General features: G+C 35.5%; 1 protein-coding gene across 2 annotated transcripts in view; it reads left to right on the top strand.

The window, feature by feature from the left end:
- The window catches only part of INPP4B (inositol polyphosphate-4-phosphatase type II B), a 501,415-nt gene that overhangs the window by 326,917 nt on the left and 162,382 nt on the right, over positions 1 to 12,116 (top strand). For both annotated transcript variants that reach the window (XM_008685432.2, XM_040626334.1), the window contains 2 exons: positions 7,388 to 7,518; positions 7,903 to 8,007. In XM_008685432.2, the coding sequence (XP_008683654.1) occupies positions 7,388 to 7,518; positions 7,903 to 8,007 (236 nt within the window). The remainder of the gene's footprint in view (positions 1 to 7,387; positions 7,519 to 7,902; positions 8,008 to 12,116) is intronic.

The following is a 12,116-nucleotide window of genomic DNA, read 5'->3' as shown; positions in this document are numbered from 1 at the left end:
CCTGGGAGTGTAGGGAACAAAGTTTAAAAACTATTCATCTATTTAATATTCTTGCCAGTGCTTTATGTATTATATGTAAAAACTTTAAAGCAGGTTTGGCTGTTTTCTTCCAGTTTCCCTAGGACTTATTTTGTGTTCAATTATTTCTCTTCATTCTTCATAGAGTTGTTTATTTTTAATCTCATTTCTCTCTTTATGCTATTCAGTAGTTTTGTGTTTCAAGCATGTAATGTACTTAGTAGTATGTTCCTTTATGGAAGGTTCAGAGGATCATAACAATCTCCAGAAACTTGCAGTTTTGCCGAAGAGGAAAAGCATGTATTTTTGAAATATTTAAACAAGATAAGACAAAACAAGCCATGTAGACAGAAAGTGCACCATAAGGTTATTTCCAGAGATCGACATGAATATTTCATCAAGTATCAAGAATATCATACTTTTACAGTTGCAATGCCAAGATCCAGAGTGTTAAGATATGTCTCAAAAAAAAAAAAAAAAAAAGTCATTTCTCAAGTAAGCCTTTAGCAATCACCTGTTTCCTTTGAGATTTATTTTATCTGATTTACCTTGTATTTTTGTAGGTAGCAAAGCAAAAGAGAATGGATGGCAGTAAGTGCCAAAAAATGTTTAATGTGTAAGAGCTTATTAATATTTGAATATTCAGTCTTTTCTTTCCAACATCTTTGTGTCTACCTCTTGGACTCTAAGAGAGTCCTCGCCTGTCTCCTAGAAGGTTTGTTTTAAAGATAGAGCTCTAGTGAGAGTAAAGTAATGAATTCATAAAAGATGGTATGTGTTTAGGAGGGCAGTGGATTTTCCAGAAAGACATTTTTGCTATTATTGTTGTAAAGTTGCAATTGAAGGAGACGGCTTTTTAAAGCAGAAGCTGTTGTTGCTGTGAATAAATGAGAATGTTTATAGATGGGAAGGAGTATTTTTTTAAAAATATTTTTCTGTGGATTAAAAATGCATTTACACAGCCCATCTCTCTTGCCATTCACACCAAAGGCTTACTGAAGATGTGTATTTAACTACAACATCGATGCCAAGATTGCTGCGTAGAGAAATGTGGCAACATGCAGAGACTGGGCTCACTCTCTGGGTCTTACAATACTGGACACCAGTATGCACTTGAATGTATTTTAGAGAACATCAGTTCTCACGCACTGCACACCGAGTAGCTGTGCCATTCTAACTAAAAGGTTCAGAAGTAAAAATATCAAATTATGACTCACCTTTTGTTCAAAGCTAACTTTAAAAGTACGTGAAAGTTTGCAAGTGTAGTCTTAGAAGTCAGTAGCCCCACTCATTCCAAACCCCACTCATTTAGCTTATATGCATTAAACACCTTCAATAAACAAGGCCCTCTGGTTTTGTTGTGTTTTAGTTTAGTTTTGTGTGTGTGTGTGTGTGTTCCTTTGTTTTTGCACTGGGGAGTTGTACGAGGTGAGGAAAGAGTGGACATGGGGAGTATAGTCTAAAAGACTTTGCGTTCTGGTGACTCTGAGACTAACAAGCTGTTTCATTCAGATGCTTCCATCTGTGACAGAAGAGGTTTCAAATTATTCTCTGAACTTTCTTCCAACTGTAGCACTCTATGAGTTGGTAGTGGCTTTTTTTTTTTTAACTATATCAAAAAAAGATATATTCTAGACTAGATATACCCTAGTCTAACAGGGTATTTGGAATAATCACAGTGGAAGAGCACATGTCGAGTGGCATATGTAGTCTTTCCACCTCTAACATATGTTAGCAAAACGACAAATAATAGGGGAAATCGGTAACATAAAACATACAGATACATACACAAGACCTTTATCACCGATGCCTAAAAATACTTGTGCTTTTTTGAACTCTATTTGTGATACGTATATCATTAAGCCTTTTTGTCTAGTGCTTAACCAATCACTGATACATAACTGACAGTGGATGGTAAGAGGGTGTGCCATGCCTGGGGGAAACCCATCAACTATTTGGTGGCAGGCCAATTAAGTTGGATCCCTTCGAACTTGGAGAGGACAGCAATTTATCCTAAGTAGGTGAAGCGAAGTCTGAATATGTGCTTGCCTTTCCTGCTCACGGCGCCACTGCCCTCACCCGCATCTGACAGCTTGAGGAATGCCTGGTCCAGTGATACGGTGTCCCGCGTGACATCGTTCCTATCAGAGGACACTTGTTATAACAAAGGAGCTGCAACAGTGAGCTTACAATAACTGCATGCCCCACCAACCCAAAGCCACAAACCTGATACAATAGTGGATTAATATTAATCATGAAAGGCTCAGCCAAGGCACTACTTGAGGGGGACAACGCTTCAGGATTGGAGTACTGACCTCCGGGATGAAGAATGTGTGCTAAACCAACAGCCGATAGAAGATGTCATGCCTACCATAGGCAGAACACACAGCTCTGGGGAAAAGGGTGAGCCCTTTTTACAGTCAATCCCAATGCCCCACTAGTGGCTTTGTGCTTCCTCTCCCTACCACCTTAGACTTTGCCAGTTAGAATCCTGGTTCTTGAGGCATGGGGAGGGGTAGTTCTGTCCGTAACCCATAAAGAGGCCTACTCAACTGGAAGCTATGTTTGGTTCACACGTGATGTGGTTATCATGCATTTTTCACTACAGTGGACTAGCAAAGAGAGCAAGGGATACTGTACTTAACCCCGTGAGGAGTAGGGCTACTGCTTCATTATCTGAGGAAAGAGAACTACGTCTAATACTTAGATGTGCTCCATGCCCAGAAGTGAATGGGAAATTACAGCAGCTAAGATTCCATAAGAGCAAGGAAACCAAGGGTCTAATCACTTGGGATTAATGGCAGGGTCACCTCCCCTAGACCAGCTGAAGCACCAGTGGAACATGAGGAAAATCTAGAATGAGTGGTAGAGGAGATTGGTGAGCAACATCAACTAAGGCCCCGATGATCACTGGAATATTGGGTATTGTAACATGGTTCATGACCTCATTTGGGGGAATTGCATCTGGCCATCACTTTGAAGGATTATACTTGAACTCCCTTTCAGGGAAGATATGAGGATGCTGTTTTATATGTGATGTGGATATCAGGAAATGATGGAAGTGCAAACTCTGCAAGGGGTTACCTGTCCTGGGCCCAGGTAATGTACTTTCTATACTGGCTCCACCTTAAACTCTCCTCAGGTTTTGCCTCCTTGCTCAATGGAGAGCTCCAGATACTACCACCATTGTCACCTACGTCCCTAACACCGCCACCTGTATCAGCCTCCCTCAGGGTGAAGACCAGGTACTAACATGCCCCCAGTTGCATCTACCCTGGAAAGATGCAGAGTGCTTCTGCTACCTCTGACCAGATATAAGACAGTTGTGTCTCCACTGGGATATTGCTTCCCCATTGGCCACCCACAAGAGACCACTGGAAGTGCAGAGGCGTTAATGTCCCATGGAATTAAGCTTTACCAATGAAATACTCTAGAAGGTGGTAAGGAACTGGCATATAAATGGTGGTTCTTCCATCTAGTAAACTTTTCCAAGGAGCTTTAGTTCCATATAACTTATCTAGAGCTGTTTCCCATGACCAAGTAACCAGCCATGTTTTCTTGTGAAGATCTGCCCAAGTCAGTAACCTCCCACTTAATGTCTGCTTTCTCTTTGTCCTACAACATTTCTCTTCTTACCTCCTCCTTGCTGACCTGGGACTGCTTGATCTCAGTCTCCTTTCTAGAGAATCTGGCTTGAGCTACGAAGCAAGTTCTTCACTGTCAAGGTTTTGCTCACTGAGCAACAAATTAAAATATAGTATAAACAACCCTTGCCTTCTCAGCTGAAAAGTTTCCTGATTTGGGTACCCCCACGTATCTACTCTCTATCTTAATTTTAATGCATTGATGTAATTAATGTCTTTCATTCTCTTAAGCTTACAACCACTTTCTTACTATGTCCCATTTTGTTTTCTAACTTTTTCATTACTCTGTTCTGGTTTCTTACACCTTTATTCTATAGTTCCCCTGTATTTGAGGTTTTTTCAATGCAGTGAAACCTTATGTTGGTTGTTTTTCCCTTTCAGAACATGTAGCTGTTCAGTGCCATCGTTTAGAACAAATGAGCAGTGAATGCCAGGTTTCAGCTATATATTTCTATGTATAATTTTTGAAATATTGGAGGAGTGTAATAAATTTTATTTTATTTATTTATTTATTTTTAAATATTTTATTTATTTTTTTGACAGGGAGAGACAGCCAGCGAGAGAGGGAACACAAGCAGGGGGAGTGGGAGAGGAAGAAGCAGGCTCCTAGTGGAGGAGCCTGATGTGGGGCTCGATCCCAGAGCACCGGGATCATGCCCTGAGCCGAAGGCAGACGCTTAACGACTGCGCCACCCAGGCGCCCCATGTAATAAATTTTAAACAGTAGATTATGGACTCCTTTCAGCTTATCTCAAGTTACTCCCCAAGAACACTAAACTTTTCTCACCACACTTTGCTGGGCTTCTTTTAGGGAAGGAGATGTACCCCATCCCAGTATCCTACAACCGTGGTCAGTGGCTTCACTCTCACCCCCTTTACTCCCTCACCACATCTCTTTTCATTATTCTTTCTGATAAGGATTCAGAAACAACGTAAGTTGTAGACCCATGGTGCACCTATTAGTATTAAATAAGAATACTTAACTAACATTTTCATTATAACTATATTGGAGGTAAAGCCTAAAACCTTGCATATTAAGTTGATATATCACACTTGGTATCTATCTCACATCTGACCTAATTGCCAGATTCTTCTACACTTGGCTATCTCAAGCTTTTGGAATTATTTGTTTGTGTTGGTTATTGTTTTGTCCTGAATTTGAATACTCTACCATCGGAGTGCACACAGAGAACTTGACTCCAGAGTTGTCCAATGTCCTCCGTGTCTCAGCTTGGGTCATGAACTTCCTTTACTCTCATTGTCTATTAATGAATCATGTCTTTTCCCGTGAATGTTGTGTGATGGAAGCTAATCTATGGAAGAGTTAAGAATGAGATTAATGTTCACACAAATTGTAAAACCTCGGATAAAAGATGCAGCAGCACTATACTACATCCCCACTGAAACAAAACAAAGGCAGCTACAAACATTTGAAAGCAAGTCACATTTTTGCACACCATCCATTATTCTTGCATTTAACAGGATGTTAAAGATTCTACATCTTCTGAATTTATTAGCTTGGTATTTAGCATATTTCACAGCCAAAATAGCAAAGAAGGTTCATTATTGCTAGTTAAATTAGCCTCATGAAAATGTTGTTGGTAAAAGGTTACAGAAATGAATAAGAGATCTAACCAAGCAGCATATTAGACCATTTGTCATTATAATTTAAAAAGGCATTCTGATGATTTGAATTAACTTGGCTAAAGGGTAGAGAATTAGATAAAAGGTAATAATTAAAACCTAAATGGCATGATTAGCTCTTCCTTTTGATAAAGAAAAGACAAAACATGCATACCACATTTACTTAATTTGTCTTCTTCAGGGAAACTGAGGCCAATAAATCATACCTGATTATACAATTTATGGGCTTTTAAGAAATTTTACAGCAGGATGCCTGGGTGGCTCAGTTGGTTAAGCATCTGCCTTACGCTCAGGTCGTGATCCCAGAATCCTGGGATCCAGTCCTACATCTGTATCCTTGCTCAGCAGGGAGTCTGCTTCTCCTGCCTGCCACTCACCCTGCTTGTGCTCTCTCTCTGAGAAATAAATAAATAAAATCTTTAAAAAAATTTTTTACAGCTATATTATGTATAAACTGGGTTACTTGAGTATCTTGTGATTCCTTCAGACATAGTCAGAAAGCCCTTCCCACTTTATTTTTTTCCACATTATTTTATTTTGGATTTCTGAAGTCTAGAATTTAGCTATTTTTCTATTGAGTTTTTAGTGTTGCTTTTTTAACTTAATGTCATTTATATATATATTTATATATATATAAATATATATATATAAAAGATAGTTAAGTTTTTGTCATCTTTGTGAAGTTTTTATCAGGGAGAACATTTATTTCACTTGCATTTTTTTTTTACCTCTTTGACATACAGAACCTTAACGTTTGTGTGAGCTAAGCTATTCGTATCTTCCTTTGTGTTAAAATTATTTTTTTATTTTATTTTAATTCCAGTGTAGTTGACATGCAGTCTTATATTAATTTTTGATGTACAATATAGTTCAACAATTCCATATATTACTCAGTGCTCATAAAGATAAGTGTACTCTTAATCCCCTTTACCTACTTCACCCATCTCTCCCCCTACTCACCTCCCCTTTGGTAACGGCTGTTTGTTCTCCATAGTTAAGAGTCTGTTTATTGGTTTGTCTCTTTTTGTTTTGTTTCTTAAGTTCCACATATGAGTGAAATCATATGGTATTTGTCTTTCTGTGACTGGTTTATTTCACTTACCATTATACTCTGTAGATCCATTCATGTTATTGAAAATGGCAAGATTTCATTATTTTTATGATTGAATAATAATTCTATTATATATAAATATATGTATATGTGTATATATACCACTTCTTTAGCCATTCATCTATTGATAGTCACGTGGGCTGCTTCTGTAATTTGGCTATTGTAAATAACACTGCAATAAACATAGGGGTGCAGATATCCTTTTGAATTAGTGTTTTGTATTCTTTGGATAAATACCCAGTAGTGCAATTATTGGATCACAAGGTAGTTCTATTTTTAACTTTTTGAGGAAACTCTGTACTGTCTTCCACAGTATCTGTACTGTTTTGCATTTCCACCAACAGTGCAGGAGGGTTTCTTTTTCTCCACATGCTCGCCACCGCCTGTTGTTTCTTGTCTTTTTTATTTTAGCCATTCTGACAGGTGTGAGGTGACATCTCATTGTGGTTTTGATTTGCATTTCCCTGATGATGAGTGATGTTGAGCATCTTTTCACGTGTCTGTTGGCCATCTGTATGTCTTCTTTGGAGAAATGTCTATACATGTCTTCTGCCCATTTTTTAGTTCGATTATTTGTTTTTTTTGGTGTTGAGTTGTATTAAGTCTTTATATATTTAGAATACCAACCCTCCACTGGATACATCATTTACAAATATCTTCTCCCATTCCGTAAGTTGCCTTTCAGTTTTGTTGGTTGTTTCCTTTGCTGTGCTGAAGCTTCTTTATTTTGATGTTATCCCAATAGTTTATTTTTGCTTTTGTTTCTCTTGTGCCAGGAGACATATCCTGAAAGATATTGTTATGGCTGATGTAGGAGAATAATTTTTTTTTTTTTAAATAAGTGCATAGAGCTTTCCTGAAATGGATGGTGAATCCATTTCTTAATAGTTCGGCAACGTTTATTAGGTGTTCCTTGTCTGTGGACTTAAGATCAAAATAATTATTTTCTCCTCTTTTGTATTTTTAACAGAAACCAGGAGCTAAAAGAACTTGGTGAGCTTTCTCCACACTGGGACAATCTACGGAAAAATGTCCTTACTCACTGTGATCAAATGGTGAATATGTACCAAGATATTCTGACAGAGCTTAGCAAAGAAACAGGTATGAAAGCAATAACGTTTTTACATATTCAAACTGAATTGCATTTCATGTATGTTAGGTGAAAACATAATACACATTGTTGTTATGGATGTAGAGGAGCCAGAATAAAATTTAAAAAAACTTTTTATTTCTCATTCTACCATCTTGGCATGATAGACCAGGAAGAAACAAGTTGCACTATTTTACCTGATGGTATTATTAAAAGAATAACTGAGAATTTTTTAAATTGAATTTCTGTAAAGAAAAGCAGCTTATACAAAATATATTTTTTCTTTCTGAAATCCTTGTAACATTTTTCCATGTCAGACATACTTTTCAACATACATGCACACACACAGATTTATTAATCATTTACTATTAATGTTCAATTTTTTTTCTGCCTAGGGTCCTCTTTCAAATCAAGCAGCAGCAAAGGAGAGAAAACATTAGAATTTGTTCCAGTAAATCTACATCTGCAAAGAATGCATGTACACAGCCCTCACTTGAAAGGTAGTGTATATAATATTCTTTTTTAAGTGGGCAAATTCTGTTAGTACGTACTTTTTTAAAAAGCTTGACTATTGGCAGAATTTAAAATTTTAGAATTATGTAAAGGTGAAGATGAAAGAATTGAAGGTGATAATGGCTCTAAATGCTACAAAAGGGACTAAAGTATTTTTGTTGCTGTGTTTCTGAACAATGCTTTACAAATGTGGCACCTGAATTGAGTTACAGGTGAATATGCAAAATAAGGGTAAACTTCCTTAAGTAGTATCAGTGATGGCTGATAACCGTAATAGTGTTTGAATTCGGAAAAAAAAGGAAAAACAAGACTTGTTCATTTTGTGCTTACCTTGAAAAATCAAAGCCCAAAGATGGACTCATAGGCCATTTTTCTGACTTAGTGGTGACTATCAACCGTTACCCCCTTCTCTATGAGAAGGGAATTTATCAAAAAAAAAAGGTGGTGGAGTATTTTACTGTACTTAGATGTGAAAACATTTTTCAAGGGAAAGTGTATAGATTTCTTATAAACATACTTCAGTAAGATTTACAGTGAATATCATATTATATTCCTTGTCATTCTAGGTAAGTCCTTGCTATTTCTTAGTAAAATATATTTTAAAATACTCTTCTCATCTCCCTTTTCCTTTAACTTATTGCAACATCAATTTTTGTGCATAAGTAAGCTGACTATCTGCCTCTATTCACATACAGCAGAAGTCCCATATTATGCTTTTTGTCCCACATTGTTGTTAACAAAGCTCTTCACCTCTCTTCCCTCTTAAAAGTCTCTCTTTAATGATAAATGCAATGGTCATCCTACTAGTACCCAGCTTCCTAGGGTGCTAAAAGTTACTTTAGATCATTCAGTCCCCCATGATGAGTGTATGGGTATGCAAACATACACAGATACAGCTAAAGACATGCTAACACCCTATTTTGTAGCCATTGTCACAATATAGAGGTTCTAGGTTTTAAAAAGTTAAAATCTGTGTTCTTTTAGAACCATCTGAAGTTTTACAGCCAGAAAAATTAACCATTTTTCTGAGTTTGTGCATACGGTTGTGTATCTACAACCAGCTAATGTGCAAGTTTAAGTGTAGTTATGTCATTCTGATGTATAATTTTAATACCTTTAGTAACCCTTATCAACTATCTGAAATTTTAACCTGGAGCCTTTTCACCAAAAATTATGTCAATGAAAGAACTGAAACAAAAATGAGCTGGATTGGCCCAAAGCATTTAGGAAATCTTCCTTGATGACTGAGTATCTGTCATTAGTTTGAACATAACATCTAATGGTTTTTAAAATCATCAAAACCGAAGTATCAACAAATAATAAAGAAGCTAAAGTAGTTAAAAGCTATCTGACAACCCATAAGTTTTTTTTTCTAATGACCAATATGAAATGACTTTAATGATAGAATAAAAAGTTTATATATTTTGGAGTGAAACAGAATTTCAGCTTTACCACTTTTTATATATGACCTTAATTCTGTTATTTAATCTTTCTAAGCAAGTTGTTGTCTTCCCAATTAAGTGAATTTGAATATGTAAAACACCTAGAATGAATAATAGCCATTATGATATAGGTAGCATTTGCCATCACTGGAACAAAATGGATCTTTCAATTTTATCAGGTTTGTTAAAAGGAGAAACATGATCAGTTAAGAGCCTATTAAGGGACAATGAAATCTTGAAACAAGAAGTACCCAGATTTAGAGAAAAGATGATTTAGAAAGGCATTTTGGAAAAATTATCATATGCAAGTACTTAATGACTGATAGACTGAAGAAATGAGAGAAGGCTAACTTCAGGACAGCCATAGATGGATAGCAGTATCATCAAACCAGATGGCTTGTTGGGGCCAAACTGATATGAATGTATACTTAAATATGCATTCAAGTATTTGGCAAAGATCCTAAAATACTTCCGTCAAACAAAGAAAAATTATTGTCTAAGTGACATCTCATTGTACTTATTTCTTGAAAACAAAACAAAAGCAGACCTGTAAGGTCTGTAAAGACCATATTTCCAAGTAAGGTCATATTCTAGGATGTCTTTCTTGGGGAGCATGAATCAACCCATAATAACAAGATATATAAAGGAATTTCTTCTTTGTGATGACAAATATCAAGTAGTATAGAAAAAAGCAAAATTTTGATGTTACAGAACTAAGGTACAACTCTTAAGCTAGAGGATTTTTGACATAGCAGTTTTCAGAAAGACTTCTTTTTGAAGACCTACAGGAGAAAATGTGGGAAAAGACTAGATATTTTAATGGCCAAGAATTAATGCAAAGGTATTGAATTTTACTGCATACTGATTTTTTTTTCCCAAGGCTACTCATGTAAGTTTTATATATAGATATAGATATAGAGATAGAGATAGATATAGATATAGAGATAGATAGATATGTGTGTGTATATATATGTATATATATATGTGTGTGTATACATAAATATGTATGTTGTATGTATATATAATTTTATATACATCATATATATGTGGTATACATATCATATATGTAATATTGAATATTAAGCTTATATATTTTTTAAATATTTATGATTATATAATAAGTTTAAAATTTATTATTTGAGATTGGAAGTCAGATAAAAAGTACGTGCTTATAGACTAGATCACCAACTACATGTTTGAATAGAAATTAAAAACTTGACTGAATTTTTGGGCTCCTGCCACTCACTTCTTAGACATTGATCAAGTTCATAACTTTTCTGAGCACTGGTTTTCTTATTTGCAAAATAAAATGGTTAACAGTTGTAGATGGCAGTCAGTCAAATTTCTACTTATTCTATAACATGTATTCAGCACATTAAATGAATTGCAGTTAAATTTATTTAAGATCCGTGGTTACTGATTTGAATGTTTAGCTGAATTACAGACAACATTTTGCAAGGTAATGATGCAAGTAAAATTGGCCAAGCCTTGGTATTTCACTGCTGAGTTATTTGGATGTAGTCTAGATTTATTTTCATTCTTACCATTAGTAAATTACATCAATCTGCATTTGATTAATATGCCTGCTATATTTGGAGAGGCAGCTTTGCAAACAATACCAGGCAGATGCACCAAATACAAGGCTAATGTCTAGCTCTAGAAAAAAGTAACTAAGCAGAACTAATGTTGTCATGTCTCATACTGACAAATGAAATAACCTCCATTTAATGTCAGATGCCCCCAAACCCATTAAGTTAATTTTTCACCCTTATTCATTACTTAAATTAAGTGCAACAAATACAATCCCAATAGAGATCTTAGACAGCAGTGACAATAACAAAGACAAAACCCTGAATTTATGAACAAAGTTTTCCACCTCAATAAATTTTATTTTCATAGAAAGTCAGTTATGAATATTATAAAATATGGATTCTTATATTATTCTATGTTTAAGTTATTTTATTTTATGTTATAGATATATAATAGCATATTATAATATGTAGCAAAGAGAGAGAGACAGAGAAAGAAAGAGGAAAGAAAGAGAAGAAAGAAAGAAAGAAAGAAAGAAAGAAAGAAAGAAAGAAAGAAAGAAAGAAAAGGGAAAGAAAAGAAAGAAAAAATGGACTATAGTCTATCATAAAGCTATAGTTGGAATCAGGTGCAACGTAAGCCAGAATTTACTGTGTAAGTATGGATGAGTCAGCTAACCTCTCTGCCCCTTAGTTTTCTAATCTCCAAACTGAGGGAAGGAGCAAATGAGGATCTATTTAGAACTCCCTGATTTCTGTACCTTGAGTTTGGGTATATCGGCTCATCAATGAAGTATAATTACGTTCTGATATGTTGCCAAATTGTTTGGACTATTTTGAAATAGATTTCCCTTAAAATTCCTTATTGTTTTGTGATTCATGTCAAAGTCATTTTGTGGGTCATTTTGAAGTCAGGGATTATGCTTAAATTGTTCTTTGAAATGAGATCAGCATGTCTGCACTTTTTTTTTCTTCATTAGCACTATTTTTATAGTTGTAGGAATTTTAAAAAGATCTTCTGGGAAAAAAATAGACTTATTATCTCATATCTATTATTAAGTGGCTTTTTAAAGGCTATGAGGCAGCCCTATTATTAAATTTCAAACCAACCTAGTATCTTTAGCT

Source organism: Ursus maritimus, unplaced genomic scaffold, assembly GCF_017311325.1.
Source record: "Ursus maritimus isolate PB19 unplaced genomic scaffold, ASM1731132v1 scaffold_11, whole genome shotgun sequence".
Lineage (NCBI taxonomy): Eukaryota > Metazoa > Chordata > Mammalia > Carnivora > Ursidae > Ursus > Ursus maritimus.
This window is presented reverse-complemented; position numbering and strand designations above follow the sequence as displayed.